At 42.5% G+C, this 16,538-nt stretch overlaps 1 protein-coding gene across 2 annotated transcripts in view; it reads left to right on the forward strand.

Moving 5' to 3' along the window:
* Nucleotides 1-2,561, forward strand: part of GLCCI1 (glucocorticoid induced 1) — a 52,450-nt gene extending 49,889 nt beyond the window's left edge. For both annotated transcript variants that reach the window (XM_027684647.1, XM_027684646.1), the window contains exon 8: nt 844-2,561. In XM_027684647.1, coding sequence (XP_027540448.1) covers nt 844-1,192 — 349 coding nt within the window. In that variant the 3' untranslated portion in view covers nt 1,193-2,561. The remainder of the gene's footprint in view (nt 1-843) is intronic.
* The last annotated feature ends 13,977 nt before the right edge of the window (nt 2,562-16,538 follow it).

The following is a 16,538-nucleotide window of genomic DNA, read 5'->3' on the forward strand; positions in this document are numbered from 1 at the left end:
TCCAAGCAGAAAAAATAAGGTACATTAATTTCCTAAACATTTATAAACCTCTTTCCGTATATTTCTAATAAGATTTTAAATTTTTATGGCTTAAACAGAAACTCTCCTTGTCATAATTATCAGTTTCACGAATAGGCTGCATTTTTTAATGCGTATAAAACATATACAAGGAAGTGAAACATATGTAAAGGGTTTGTAGATGGTAGTATGCTTATGACATAGACTTTGCTCAATATTTTTGCTGAGCAAGAAATTGGAAATTACACCCTTGGACATCATGTCTTTTTCCCCTAGACCCAGCAGTATTTGAGCACAGCACATGCTGTCGAGGTTGCATGCTTAGCTCCTGTGGATGAAAGAATTAAATAGGGGATGTTTCTTGCTCTGACAGCATTCGTTGCCTGCTGGATGGTGAAGGAGCAGTGTTGGGTTGAGGAGAAAGCCTCCAAATAAATTATGGAGTATGAGAAAGGAGAGGTCTATTTTATGGAGGTTTTTAAAGGGATTTAAAATGGCTAAATGTGTTGTTGCTGCATTGCTTTTGTCAAAGAAGAATTTGTGCCATTCCAAATTACTGCAGTTTTTCATGTGCATATGTACTGCAGATTTTTCTCTCGCTGGAGGTTGCATGTTTGTCCAGTAATTATCAAGTCATTTTTGTGACTGTACTATTTTTAATGCTGTGGATCAGTTAGCTGACTACCAATATGGAAGATGTTTGCCCCTCTGTCCAATTAATCCCATTCCTCGTCATTCACATTTTAGCAACATGTAGAACCACAAAGTTCGTGATGTAAAAAACATCTCGTTCGGCCAGATATATAATCTTTTTTCTCATTGTAGGTCTCGTCAGCCTGTCTCAACCCCTCTCTTTTCATGTCCTGACAAAAACAAGGTTAATTTCATCCCAACCGGATCAGCTTTCTGTCCTGTAAAACTTCTGGGCCCCCTCCTTCCTGCTTCAGACCTGACGCTGAAGAGCTCTCCAAACTCTGGTCAAAGCACAGCTTTGAGCACCCTGACTGTTGAGCAGCTTTCGTCTCGGGTCTCTTTCTCATCTCTGTCAGATGACACCAGCACAATGGACTCCACAGAGGTCCCGGTACAGCAGCCGTCCCAGCAGCAGCAGCCGCTTTTGCAAGAAATTCAGACTGAAGACCATTCCTCTGCTCAGAGCTACGTGTTAATCTAGACAAGGCAGAGCAGGCCTCTGCCCCGAAACAAGGATTGGGGAGATCGTAGCTCAGATACATCTGCATGAGGTGGCAACCTTTCAGAACAACACGGAATGCTTAGCAGCACTCGAAAAAATATCTCAACACTGTTCTTGGCAGGGACAGAATCCGTATTCAGCATTTTTTGTGAGAAAGCAGTAATGCCTGCAGAATCCATATATCATTAAGCGTTTTAAGTGGAGACTATGCATTTCATAGTACGTTTGACCAGATTAGTACTGTGTCCTGTGCTCTGTTTCAAATTCTACAGTATAAATAAGCTCTTTCTCTCTCTATATATATATAAAAAAAATGTTGCCTGTCTGAATAGAAAATGTCTTGCTGTGTTGTGTCCTATGGAAAATACTGTACTTCAGGATTATGTTTACAATTGATCCAGGTGTTTGTTTCTAACTTCTGTAATACACACAATGCAAAAAAAAAAAAAAAATGGCCACAACAGTTGCACAGTGCCCACCCTATGGCCTAGCTTCAGGTACTTCTCTTGAAGTCTAAACTCAGGTAACTTGGAATGTATATCATATTGGAATATAAAATATTTTACAGCTACAAAGCTAAAGAGGGAACATCACTCTTTTGCCTTTCCTTGTTTTATGCATTAATATTTCCTCATTACATTCCACTTTCTTGGAATAAGTGCATTCAGATCCAGGTGAACAATGACCCTGGACATGGGTGAACATGAGGAGAACCAGCAAATCTGTGGTGTATATCACGTTGTCATGTGCTTACAAGTAAAACAACTGTTGCATTTACTGTCATTTCAATAGATGTAAAAATGTGGCATTTAAAGGTTTCAGGTGTTGCTCAGTTAATGACTGTTAAACTGTTGCAAATAAAGTGTTCAGTACTAGGCTGTACATGAGAAACATTCCACATTGTGCGTGAGAGGATTTTGAAAGACAAGAATGTTTTTGTTCAAGGACAGAAATGCTTTCAGGTTTCACAGGGGTTGATGGGGATTTCCTCTCATGGTTTTTGTTGGCAGTTAAGGATGTGAAATGCTACTGTTACCGTCTAAAAGTCAAATTAATGTTTAGTTTCTCTTTTGGAAATGTTCATTCATTTGCTGGTTGGAAATAGGTTTTCAGATTTTGTCAAGCAGTGTTAGATGAGCAGTGTTTTATTTATGTAGTGAGTAATTGTGTTTGGATTAAAGTCCGAAAGTAGCAAGTGGGTGTTCTAAGAGGGGTGGGGAAAAGAATAGTTTTAAGTTCATGTTACTTAAAGCTTCTCCCATAACTTTCAGTTACTTGAGTTTTGTGTGTAAAAGTGTGCTTTCCCTTCTCCTTAAGTCTGAATAAAAGAAAAATCCATGTGAAATAATCCTGGTTTTGCAGGCTGGACACTTTTTCAAAGTAGTACATGGCAAGATCAGGTTCGTGGTGCTCTTCTATTGTACTAGAAAAAGGAGCATTGCTGTCAGAGATAATTTCCTGTGATACAAAGAGAACCCCAAAGGCAAAATAACTTGATGTTCTTGCTCTGTTGCTTTCAGCTCAGTGGAACTACATTTATGCTGTCTGCTCCTAAGAGAATAAAGTTCACCTTTTCCAGGAATTGAAGAGATTAGTAGCCTGCAGCTCCTTGAGCATTTAAACTTGCTCCTTTATGTTCTTTTCCTTTTCTGAAGATGAGGTTGGGGGGGGTGAGAACCACCAGTTACTACTCACTAAATATGTGCTTTCTTTGGAGACAAAGCATTGCTTTCTTTTTATTACTGAGTTTTTGTTTGTGCTATCTTAAAAGGTGGAATTTGCAGCCTACAAAGCAGTTACTGTTTTTTGACTCCCCGTTCAGAAAATATAGTAGGAGAAAGAGGTCTCTAACCATTTTCATGTGAAAATCCTTTAAACACAACAGCCATCTTTAACCCTACTAATCTCAGGCCTAGGTGAAAACACTATATATTTTATAGACTGAAGATAAAGGGTAGGAAATACTCCTAAGTATCGATTCCTTTTAATATTTTTCTTTCTAGATTAACATTGCAGTATGATGAACTTTTTATGCTCTGGTTGTGTCCAGATAAGAAATCGTAGTCTCAGTTATTGGTGTTAGGTTACCAGGGGATATGATGAGTGGTTTTTAGATCAGTGCTGAACTCTGTACAATATTTGCAATGCCATAACATGTTCTTTATATTTTTTCCACGAGAAACTAAATATTAATTAAATTGCACATTTGTTCTTAGCAGATTTGGAGGTTTTGAACCAAATGTGTTAAAGCTAATGCTTTGTCATGTAAATTTCCCAGCAGTTGTTTCTCTCAATTGTATTCTACATGCAGCTGTAGAAATTTGTCAAATATTGTTTAAAGTTTTGTACATAGTTGTACTGTTATTTCTAGCTACTGTGCTGAACAGTATTCAAGTTATCACACAATATTGCTTTACACAAGGAAATGTGTGGCTTTTGTTTTGTATTTTTTTCGGTATAGAAGTTCCTGTGTCTTATTTAAATAAAAATTATAGTTAAAAAAAAAAAGTGGTGGGGACAACACACAAAAGCAGTGCCTCATTTATTTGTTTTGGAAACTGTGCATGAAACACTATAGGATGAGATTGAAGTTAAATATTGTTCCAAATTTACTCCTGGAATAACCATGCTGTGTCTTTAGAACAAGATAATATTTATTGATTTTTGCATAATGTTCTGCTGGGGGGGGAGAATCCTAAAAAATAATCAAATGCTTAAATATGCCTTAAATAGCATATTTTATTTCTGCATATAATGAGGCCTTTCTTCACAGCACAGAAAAAAATCAGTTAAGTGTTATTTTAAACTGTATCTACTGCTGTGTTTGTAGTATGGCTAATTTCAAGTTATCTGTTGAAAATTACGAAAACCATTAGATGTTTCACTATGTGAAACTAAACTAAACACCTAAAGGATGTGGTATAAATCTACTGACAGTCTTGGTTACATGTTGTTTAGTATGAGTCAAATGATTGTCATTTGAGTTGCAGAATAATTCTTTCCAGATGGGGGGCGAGGGAAGGAAGAAGGATAATATTTAAATATATGTAAATCTTCCAGAGTGGGTGTTTACTGAAGAGCACTATGGCAATAACCATCAAGAATGGTTTAGTGCTTGTTGTTGTCAGTCAGTGGAAATTTAGGTTTTCAGTATCCCAAAGATTACAGGGTTTCTATGTGACTATGTTAAAAACATTAACTGAAACTGAAGTAAAAGCCCTGTGCAGGGCCAGGAGTTGGACTTGATGATCCTTGTGGGTCCTTTCCAGCTCAGGATATGCTGTAGGATATTCTGTGATCCCACCTTGCTACAAAAATGCTTGGTGTCCTTCAGTCAGAAGCAGCATTTCAGCCATTTCATTGTCAGCTTGAAGGGGCTACTGGGAAGAGCTTTGTGACTGCCTTGTCCCCTAAATGGATTTGGCTGCAGCAGTTTTGGGCTCTCCTTCAGTGGGAGGGCATTTTCTCAAGAAGTACTTTGACAAAAGGGTTTAGCTTCCTCTGAAAGGATGTGATGCAGCTTGTATCACAGGCAACTTTTAACCGTCCCTGGGAACCTAGGCCTCAGCTGGTTTGTCACATTTTGGGTTTTTTCCCACATAAGCCATGCTTTTAATTTGTGTGCTGTGTGTAACTTACTGCCTATGTCTTCCTCAAAGCCAAAACAACCAGTCTGAAAAGCACTGAGAGACCTAATGAAATAATTTTGCCTTGAATCCCTGCTTTGTGACTGAAAGATCTTCATTGACTTGAATGTTGCATTTTCTAGTAATTCATGGCTCTGGAACTGGACTCTTCAGAGACTGGGGGACTGTGTAAAGGGAGCCCTTGGCTGTGTATACTGGGGGTAGGGAGTAATGGATAGTGACCTTGTTTTAGGAAGCAGGGTGTTGTCAGGGAAGTGATTTATGGCTTCCTGACAAACCGGGTCTTGGGAAGGGCCAGATAGTGGCGCAAGGGTAGAGTCTTAATATCTTTACAGTATTAAAGCATAAGGAGTAATAAAAAATAAACACAAATTGCCATCCTACATCTCTAATCCATTCAGTTGCAAGTAAGGGCCATTGAGTCTTAGCAAACTAGCTTCTGGCTTTACTCCATGGTAGTGGATTGGTACGTTCCTATGTTGAGGTAAAGCCCAAGCAGCTTGAAGGTGATGGGTAACTTGTAAAAGTATATGTCAATTACTGTTGTAAAACAGCCTGGCTTGCTTTGCAAAATACAGCCATACAAGCAGAGATTTGAAGCTATTCACGTGGGAGAAAATAACCAAAGTTCCTGCCATGTCTTTCCAGAACCTAAATGCAAGGAAAAAGTGAGTTAAAGCTGGGAAAGTACACGCATTACACGTACAGCCATCCATACTTGGTGCCTGGCTGAAGAAAGTTGTTTGTGATCAGAGGCTGTCATGCAGTTAAAATATATGTGTATCTTGTTTCTGTTTGCATTAGTGTAACCAGTCCTGGAAAACTCTAGTTTGGGAGAGACTGGAGAAGGCCCAGGGAAGAGCTATAGGAATAAAGTACTGGAAAAAGAAGGAAAGCTGTGTAGGAGTTCAACATGATTAACTTGATGGTTAAAGAGTAATTTAGTTTTGGTTAGTAAATGCATACATATGAAATACGAGCTTTAAATTTAACAGACATAGAATCTTAAAGCAGTAAGAAAATGAAAATAGATGAATTCAAACTAAAAATATGGATTTGTTTTAGCACTAAGCATAATGAAGTACTGGGCCAATTTGCAAAGGTGGATTTTTTTCAATACTGATATGTTTAAAATTAGATGATTTTGCAAAGGATGTGCTCAAATAAGATGCTTTTATAAGCCTTACTAGCTCATGATTATTTGAGGCATTTTACATTTCAGTTGACTTTAAAGAGGTGGAGGTTTTTAACTATCATCAGTATTCTTGCCTTACTAAAGAAGCAGATGCTGCAGTAATTTTAACTAGGGTGTTAACACATCTTTTAAACTGTCTGGAATAGATCTTTGAGGATAACTTCTGGCTTCTGAAAATTTTTGGTTTGTCAAATGTCAATGAGTCTTGAGTAAGGTAGTTGAGTGGCTGTATTAGTTGTTTTGGTTTTTTTCAGCTCCTCGATAACACTGTAATTATGAAGACATGGCAGGAAACTGGAGAGTAGGCAGTATCTTTTTGGAGTGCAACCGGTCACAGAACTGATGTGTCATTCAAGTGGGGCTGAGAGGAAAATGCTGATTGAGAAGGTAAAGTGTTTCCTTAGTAAAGGCCACAGGGGAAGTGAGTGAACATGCAAATTAAACTGCAAATTCAATTGTCGACAAGAAAGAACAGCAGTCAGATGAAGCTGGGTAGACAGGTGACCCCCTTTTTAAGAACAAGTTTAAATTTTACCTTGGATTGTAACAAGTTCTGCTGATAAATGGTATGCCTTGAACTGCAGCTTGGAAGCTCAGATGCAGAGGACCTGGAAGCTTGGGAGAAGAGGAAGTTGGGTAATCTTGGTTTTGTTCTCCTTGATTTAGAGACTGAGCTTGTTAATGATGCACAATTAGGCTAATAACTGTGCCTGTAGAAAACTAAGTTCTGAGGGGGTTTAATTTGTTTTATTTTTGTGTATGTGCATAGTGAAGTGTGTGGTTAAACTATGCAGTGGTTAGTGCAGCTGTTGGTTGAGAAACAGGGTTTGCTCAGGGCAATATAGGTTTACTAATACCTGTGGTAATCTATTTCTTGTACCTTTGTTTATAATTTTGTAGTGGGTTGACCCTGGCTGGACACCAGATACTCTCTACAGCCGCTCTCTCACTCCCCTCTGCAACTGGACAGAGGAGAGAAAAAAAAAAGCAGTGAAGGATTCATGAGTTGAGATAAGAGTTGGAAGAGGTTACTGATCACCATCACAGGCAAAACAGACTCAAAGTGAGGATATTACTTATATTTATTACTAACAGGATAAGAGCAAAAGAATGAGAAGTAAAAGGATCTTAAAAACACCTTCCCTCCATCCCTCCTTCCTTCCATGTTCTCCCTCCTCCTCCCCAGCGGTGTAGGGGGATGGGGAATGGGGCTTATGGTCAGTTGTTGTTTCTGCTGCTGCTCAGGGAGAGGAGTCCTTCCACTGCTCCCATGGGATCCCTCCCACAGGAGACAGTCCTTGATGGACCTCTCCAGTGTGAGTCCATCCCTCGGGCAATAGTTATTCCCAAACTGCTGTCCTGTGGGTCACTTCTCCATGGGGTGCAGTCCTTTACGAATGAGCTGTACTGATGTGGGTCCCCCACAGGGGCCACAAATCCTACCCAGGAAAAACCTGCTCCAGCGTGGGCTTCCCTCTCCACGGGCTGCAGGTCTCTGGAAGGACCCTGCTCCAGCAGGGCCTCCCACGGGGTCACAGCCTCCTTCATGCATCCACCTGCTCCAGCATGGGCTCCTCCATGGGCTGCAGGTGGGTCTCTGCACCCCGATGGTCCTCCATGGGCTGCAGGGGCACAGCTGCTCCACCATGGTCTGCACCATGGGCTGCAGAGCCTCAGCTCTGGCACCTGGAGCACCTCCTGCCCCTCCTTCTGCACTGACCTTGGTGTCTGCATTATTATTCCCATGTTCTCACTCCGCTCTTCCCTGACTGGAATTCTCATCTGCGCAACAACCTTCTGTTCTTAAATATGTTACCACAGAGACATTACTATCACTCCTAATTGGCTCAGCCATGGCCAGCGGCAAGAAGCCTATCCTGGAGCTGGCTGGCATTGGCTCCACCAGGGGAAGCTTCTAGCAGCTTCTAACAGAAGCCACCCCCGTAGCATCCCCCGCTACCAAAACCTAGCTACAAAAACCCAGTACAAACTTCTCCAAATAAGTTGTAAGTAAATGGCATCATCTAAATCCCAGGCTGCCCAGCTTAACAGTCATGTTAACTAAATCTGGGTGTCCAGCTGCTTTCTGCAGGTGAGATTGGAGTGCTCTTGAGATTTTTATGGGCAGAGGTCCTTTCTCCAAGGAGTAGAAAACTCAGAGAAATTAGACTCTCTGTTAAGGTTTGGTGCCAAAAGTGGGTGATGCAATTACTTCCTTTCTGATTTTTTTGTTCGGATAAGAATTTCTAGTCCTGCCTTGTCTCTTGTGATACAGAGCTTTCCCAGGGAGTAGCAGCTTCCCTTTCCATAAGGTCTTTGGGCTTGTTACATAGGGAAGGAGGAACATTCTTGTGAAAGGTTAAAAAGTAGTGTTGCCTTTGGAAACTGAATATTGTTTTTAGAAAATAGGGAAAAGAAAAAAAAGCTTGAATCTGCTTCTGTGATTCCTTTGCATTCTAATTCATTGTACCTCCCGAGAATGCTGAAAAACATTCAGCATTTTTGTGTCAGTTGCTGGAAAAAGTTTCAGGTGTAGCTTTACATCTCTGTGACAGTACAGAGATGTTTTGGATGGTGCACGTAGGTGTTGTTTTAGAGATTGCCACTTCCTAGTTTTGGTTCAAGTGAAGAATTCCAGGGAGATAGTTTAGACACTTTCTGAATTGTGTACCTAAGAAACCTGCCCTCCTCTAGGGAGGATTTTTTGGTTTTCCTCTTGTACAGGGGAATATTAAACCTTCAGAGATAGAGGAGTCATGAAGATAGTAGCAGTAGGTCTTGCACTTGCTAAACAATGGGAAAGCAAAGGCAGCCTATGCTCTACTTGTACTTGATTTGTATGTCTGTATTTCTATGTACAGGATGTTCTTTGGGTTAGGAAGAGAGTGGATGCTTTAATACTCCAGAGGAGCATTAGCCTGGATAAATGTCATTTGTTCTCTAAATCAGGCCATCTGTAGATTGCAGTCTGTCTCTTTGGTAGCATCCTGACTGAAAGACTGTTGAATGCCACTGTAGCATGATTTGGTTTTGTATTCAGTAAGGGGGAAAATGTACCTGCTAGACTGGACAACAAACTAGATATGAAAAAAATATTGTGTGGGAATCCTTTAAGTACTGCAGTGTGGGGCAGCCTGGGGTCTTTGGTGCTTATGTAGCTGCCCTGTGGTGCCTGTGGAAATGCACTGAGGGAAACTAAATGTCCAAAGATTTACGTGTTTTAAGGATTAGGGACTGTTGAATAGAGTTGCAAGAATATTCTGGATGTGGAAAATCAATTTGTAGATATAACTCCTGTGAGCAAAAATGTCCTAATTGTCAGTTGGAGCAGGTTGTTCGGGCAGTGTCCAGTTGGGTTTAGAGGGACAGACCATATAACCTTCCTGGGCAACCTGTTCCAGTGTTTGACCACACTCACAGTAAAAAAAAGTAATTTGATATGTTTAAATGGCATTTCCTGTATTTCAGTTTGTGCCCATTGTGTTTGGGTACCACTGAGAACAATCAGGCTTCATCTCTTTTGTCACCAATTCCCCCTCCTCCCATTTCAGGTATTGGTCCATATGGATCAGATTCCCCCCTGAGCCTTCTATAGCACCGAGTAGAGAGGAAGGATTAATCTTGGAGTTAGGTGATCCTTGAAAATCAACCAGGTCTCCTGGACTCTTTTTCAGGGCCCCATGTGCCCCATGGGATTCTTCCAAGCCAGGTCCATGAAGGGGCCAAAGTCTGTTTTTCTAAAGTTGATGGTTGTGATCCTGCTTTTGCTTTTCCCCCTTCCTCCCAGGATTCTAAACCTTACCATCTTGTGGTATCTTTGGCCAAAGTGGCCTCTAACCTTCCTATTCCTGACTGGGTGTTTTGTTTGTAGATAGGAGATCTGAGCATCTCCCCTCACCAGCTCAGGAAGTTACCAGGGCACTACAGAAATCTCCTGGCTTGCTTGGCTCTTGCCGTGTTGTCCCTCCAGGAGATCTCAGGGTGGTTCAAGGCCCCCAGGGAACTGGGCCTGTGAATGTGGGACTTCTCCCAGTTTTCTGAAGAAGGCTTCACGCAGTCCTGTGTGATCAGGTGCTCTTGCAGCAGGAACTCACCACAATGTCACCTATCCTGGTCTGCCTTCTAATCCTGAGCCAATCAGCTCTCATCTGGGTCACACTCATCCCAAGGCATCCATGCCTTCCCATATAAAGGGCAACTTTCCTCCTCACCGTCCTGTCTGGTCCCACCTAAAGAGCTGTGACCATCCAGCACTGGCAGTGTTCCAGCTGTGTGAGCTGTCCCACCACAGCTCTGATCCCAGTGAGACAATAGCCTTGCAACTGCATGGCTCCTCCAGTTCCTCCTGTTTACTCCCCAGGCTGTGTACAGCCCCCTTTGGAGCCACCCAGGTCTCCCAGCGCACTGTGAGAGTTCCCCACAGGGCTCTGATCTTGAAACTTTGCTTATTTGGGCTCACTGTAGGTGAGTTTTGTCATCTCTGGGGTTGAGCTTGACCACGTCACCCTGTGCTTTGTTTACCAAAGCTGGGCCACCACTTTGTCACTTGACCGAACAGGCCTCCCCGAAGCCAAATACCCGCAAGCTGCAGACCTCCCTAGATGGCCAGTAGTGTTGGCAGCAGGAGTTTCCTGCTGCTGTCAGTTGCTGCTGCCTCCCAGTAACTCTGTCTGGACCAGAGGCTTCATGGGACACAGCCTCAGGGCTCTGGCTCTGTCCTGTGGATGCAGGTCTGGCAGTGGAGAAGGAGCTGTTCTCCAGCTCTCAGCCTTCACCATCATGGGAGTCTCCATTTTGCAACACAATAAGTATGGGCTCTGGTGGCCCCTCCTGTGTGGGAGTCTCTTTTCTACCATCTCTGATGTCTGGGAGATATTTTCTCCTCCTTGTTCAAACCAAGAGGATGGGACCTGGTATCCTGCAGCTGTCAGGACTTAAGGCAGACAGCACCGTGGTGGTGTTTTGGGCTCTGGCAGTGAGCTGGGGACAGGCACATCATCCTGAGTCATGGTGAGACTGGCTCCAAGCTACTTGATGCTGTTGTGGGTCTGGTGGTTTCTTTTAATATACCCTGGTGCAGAAATTTAGGCTCCTTGATAGAGATTTTGTCATTGCTGACGGTGTATATATTGGATTAAGTCTTACCTGCAGAAAGGGACTTGCTTCACTTTGGCAATTGTACCTTGCAGAAAGGAACTTGTTTTGTATGCTACACAACAGGACTTATTTGGGGGCCATAAAAGCATTTTCTTGTGCCTTAAAACACTTTCCTTTTTTTTCACTTGGATAACAGCTATTAATGAAATCAACATTATGTACCTCAACCTCAATTAAGCTCTGCATTAGATACTTCACATGTTTATGGGGAACAGAGAGGGAACCCAAACCACCAAGCTGCAGTCTTCATTAAAAACCACCTCAGGACAGGCAGTTCAATCTTCTCCTCCAAATCTCAAGTAGAAAGTGACCCATTATGGCTTTTTAGCGTTTCTCAATTGCATTTAATATTTGCTAATAGGGTAGGCTCTTAAAATGAGTGGGGCAAGAGGGGACCTGTGATGCAATGTCAGTGCAGCCTTTTTTCCTGAATGCTTGTGTTTGCTTTTTAATCTTGTTTCCCTTTATACTTTGTTTTGGCAAAAAAAACATTTTCCATGGCTTAAACTGCGAGCAGTGAGATGGACCTGTGCACTTTGATGTCTGTCCAGGCTTTAAAGCACAGCAGTAGTAACTTATGAACTTGGAAAAGGCTGGTGAAGTCAAGAGGTCTCCTGCCTCTGAGAGACTGGGGTCACTTCCCTTAAAAATGAAAGCAAAAGCTGCAAAGTGCTCAGTATGAGAGGAAGAGGGAGGGTTAAGAATTGACAAAAAAATTTTGTTCAGTTCAGGCTTTTCATAATTATTTCCCTACATGAAGAACAGCAATGGCTGTGTGTATCTTGCAGGTGAGCTTGGCTGTGGTTTGGTTAAAAGTAGAGGTGACCACAGGCCTGGCTCGAGGGCTCTGGCACTGCTGGCATCTCCCGCTGTACAACCTCAAACGCCTCAGTGCCCTCTGCTGCCTCAGACATTTTTTTCTCCCTCCTTTTTTTTTTTCCTTTTTGGTGGGAGGCAAGTTTTCAGCCAGATCAGTACCATTACAGGCTCTTCTTCCAGCTGGAAAAGGCCTGCTATGATGATGTGGGGAGGTGGCCCCCGTTTAGGTGTGTTTGGGATGCTCACAGACCTGAGCCCTGGGCAGGCTTCTGTGGCTTTACAGCACAGACTGGCATTTGGGGGAAAAGCCTCAAATCACCTATGTGCCTCTGGCTCCTTTGCATCCATGGCTGCTAGCACCAAATCCAGGGACGATCTTGCAGAGAGGTCAGATCAGCCCAAGACCCAGCTGAACTACAGATCAAGAAAGTCCCCCTGGGGCTTGTCTCATTCTTCAGAATCTGTATTGTCTTCTAAAAATCTGTCTTTCTGAGTATCAAACTATCGCCCTGCCATAGTGAGGGTTGCTCTCTGGAGGTTCTGAACCTCAGGTACTCAAGTTCAGGGCAGAGATGATCATGGAAGGACCACCCAGACTGCCTAAACAGTCCAGGAAACTATGCAGCTGTAACAGCAAAGCAGTTACTTCAGTGGCTCATGATTTCAATTCCTGTATTTTATGTGTCAAGGGTTTATTTTGAGGATTGTACTTGGAATAATAGTAGGAGTTTGGTCTTTTTCCTTGTCAGATCCTGCTCCTGTTACATTCAGAATGCTTGTTTCCTCCAGCCAGCTGTTATCCACACACCTAGATGGAGACAGGGTTGGATGATTTAATTGTGTAGCACTTTTAAAGTTGTTTTTTTACCTTGCTCCAGCCTGTTGATGAAGCAAGCATATGGCTTCCTGCACCTGTTCTGGGTCTTTTCCTACTGCCATAATAGATGTGGAAGTATAAAATGAAAAAAAAACAAACACCCTGCAGAGTAGGTTTCTGGGATAGATGAAAGACTTTTGTTTAAAGAGAAGACTGGCTGTAACTTCTTTAACAGCTTAGGTAGGTCTGCTGTCTCTTCTAAAATCCCTTATCTATTTTTTTTCCTCATTTTTTGGTGTGTATTCCTTACCCCATAAAGATTCCAAAAGCAACCAGTGTAAATAGCTGGCAGGTGGAGTCACCCAGCCAAGCTACAGCATGCTTCTCCCTTTTTAATTTAAATTTTGTAATTTTTTGCAAGGAGCCAAAACTTCAAACCCACTATGGATTAATTACAAGGCTGGGCACATCAAGGTTTTGCTATGGTAGAGCAGTTAAAGCTTGCTGCAGTTGATGGGAGCTGTGCACTGCTGCCTGGCAAAAAGCAGCCTCCTCACTGTGCCATGGGCTCACAGAATGGTTTAGGTCTTCTATTCCACCCCCTCTGCCATGGACATTTTATTGCTAGATCAGCTTCTTCAAAGCCCCATCGAACCAGACCTTAAACATTATCAGAGATGAGGCATCTGTCACTTCCCTGGCCAACCAATCCCAGTGTCTCACCACTCTCACTGTAAAATTTTCTTCCTCATATGGAGTCTAAACCCTGCACTCTTTCAGTTCAAAACTTGCCCCTTGTCCTTAGGTCCTGATAAAGTATCTCCCTCTGTCTTTCTTACAAACTGTCTTCATAAATTGAAAGCAAGCCACAGTAAGGTCTCCCCCTGAAGCCTTCTCATCTCCAGGCTGAACAACCCCAGCTCCCTTGGCCTTTCCTCATCGGAGAGGAGCTCGAGCCCTGGCTGGTTTTGTGGCCCTTCTCTGGACCCACTCTAGCAGGGAGGACTCCTGTGCAGGCAAATACCTTGTCTGACTCAAAAGGGAAGGCTATACTGGTTTGTAATTAGTGAGGGGAAAAGTCAATTTTATGCTTAGGATAGCACTGTTAATGAATACCCAGGTCCGACTGACTGCAAAGCCAGTGTGCCTTGGAGCTGGAGGCTGGATGGTTACCCAAGGCCAGATTTGCTGAACCTGCAGGGCCCGTTTGGCTGTGGTACCCTTGTTTCCTGTCACAGGGGAGGCTCTGTGTGTGTGTGCACGTGCGCTGAGCACACGCAGAGGGAGGACGGCAGCCCCCACAGTGGAAAGAAGCTCATTTGTGCTTAGTTGGCCAGCAAGGTGCTAGACCATGTCAGCATTTCTGCTTCTCAGCTGAGGCAAAGCCTCTGCTGCTTGGCTGTTGGCAAGCCTGGTGGTTGCTCTGCTTCCTACCTTCCCCATATGGTGGCTTGTTTAAAAATAAGACATTTACAAGGAGCAGAAACTGTAAAAGAAGGCTAACCAGAGAGGGATTTACAGTAAATGCTTGGAAGGGAGCTTGACAAAGTTAGGAGAATCCCAACACTGGCAGCTGCACCTTTACTATGTTAATGTCTTACTACTGCTCTGAGTAATCATTGTTAGGAACTGCACTGAGAGAAGACAGGATCTTCCAACTACTCTTTCTCTGCCCTGAGGCTCCACCTCACATACTCTCAACAGCAAACATGGACAGTACAACCAGCATTCATTCCTCAGTGGTGCTTATCCAGTATCCCCTGGCACCTGCAGTGGATATGATGGAAGGTGGCAGATGGCAGTTGACAGAGGCTCCAGGAAAAGGCAGCATGATGCCAACACCTGGGTGCTGTCCTCATGTCAACCTCCTACTCTGCTGAGCCTTTCCAGGCTCAGATCCTGGAGCTGTCAGGACTTGTAGGCCATGACATTCTTTGTATTCCCACTTGAAACAAAGCTGCTGCTGCTTCTCCACTCGCAGTCACCTTGTTGCTCAGGTGGTCCAATTTTTTTCTAGCATGTGCAGCCCCTAAAGTTTGAAGAGCACTTAAGAAGATGTTGGGGGAAGGCAGGTGGCTGCTTATGGCCAAGTGGTCCTGCTTCAAAATACATCAGTGTCATGCCCATGCTGGATATGGAAACAGCAGCAGGGAACAAGGTAAGTAAGTCCTATTCTGTTCTGTTAGAGGTAAATCATGGTCACTTAAGAAGACAGAAAAGTTACTTGGAAAAGTTATTTTGTTAGTTTTCTCCAGGAGCTGTTCAATTCCCAGGGCACACACTCCAATTCCTCTGAAGCAGCTGTTCTGAGATTTGTAGAAACCTTGAATCATCAGAATCAATTACATCAACTTTAATAAACTTCACAATAAAGACTGTTAATGAATTACCACTGTTTTCATCAGCTGTAGGGGTTCTGCAGCTGTTTTTATTTTAAAACAATCCACTACTGAACCAGAATATGCAACTGGAATGAAGCATATTAAATCAAGATGAACATGATGAGCGTAGAACAATCAATCTGTAATTTTACTAGGATGATGAACTGTCCCTGTTGTCCCAAGCAGTGCTGAACACAGATAATCCTCTCACAGTGGCACTGGGGCTGGGAGTTACTCTGCAGCTGAGGCTGCTGAGGAACACATGCTGGACACTTCCTTGGAAGTAGGGAAGTATTGTTTATAACTCTGTAATTAAGATTTTTTTTTTTTTGCCTTAAAAATGTTTATTTGCAGGATGTTAGCTTTCTTGCTCTAGTTTTCAACTTCAATAAATCTTCATGATAATAATGCATCATTGTACATAGGGATTTCAATTGCTTTTCTTTAAGCAAAATCAATTACATTTTAAGTACCTCTTGGGTTAGTTTTTTTGGGTTTTTTTTTGTTTTGTTTTGTTTTTTTAATTTGAAAGTGTGAAAAAACTGCATTGCAAAGGATTCAAAGCTAATTTCAAACCCTACATATTACAAGAAACCAATTCTTAAAATGAATGACTTGATAGTGCGGTTTGGGGGGGGGAGGAAAGGAAGGAAAATATCATCTGCAACTACAGTAGTCTTGAGTAAAAGGGATGATCATTCAGATGCTTTTTGACCTAAAAACGTGGTGATGATTCAGAACATCTTTCACTGAACTTCTGCAATGCTCTTAATTGTCCCAATTGTCCAATCGAGACAGGAGTTAGTGTCTGTGGGGGGGGGGGTTGTGTGGGTTTTTTTTTGTTTTGTTTGTTTGTTTTTAATCCTGGAAGTCTAGAATCTATGACCTAAAAAACAAACACATACATTTTTTGAGCCTTAAGGAACAGTTAATTGGCTGTTTTGAAGTCAATATAGTCTCTTCTTTGCTTTTAGCCTAACTGCTTCAGCTACTAAAAAGTGCTGGAGTGGATTGTCCACAAGTGTTTTAGCAACTACCAGATGAATGTAATCCAGAGCAAATTTAGCAACCACAGACTTGCTTAAAGTTGCAAGAATCTGCTATCCCTTGAGCGCCTAACATTTTTGGCATTGCAGATAATTACAGCCTGAGATGAAGAGGATTTTGGGCAAACATTCTCTGCTATGAGTACAAACTAGCACTCATAAGTGTAAATGCACCCCAGTGTAAACCTTAGGTATTTCCCAGTTAATCCCCTTTGTAGATGTCTTATTTACTGCCAGAACTGCAGCCCAAAGTCAGGAGTTCA

This window comes from Neopelma chrysocephalum, unplaced genomic scaffold (assembly GCF_003984885.1).
Source record: "Neopelma chrysocephalum unplaced genomic scaffold, ASM398488v2 Primary Assembly neopelma1_67, whole genome shotgun sequence".
Taxonomy (NCBI): domain Eukaryota; kingdom Metazoa; phylum Chordata; class Aves; order Passeriformes; family Pipridae; genus Neopelma; species Neopelma chrysocephalum.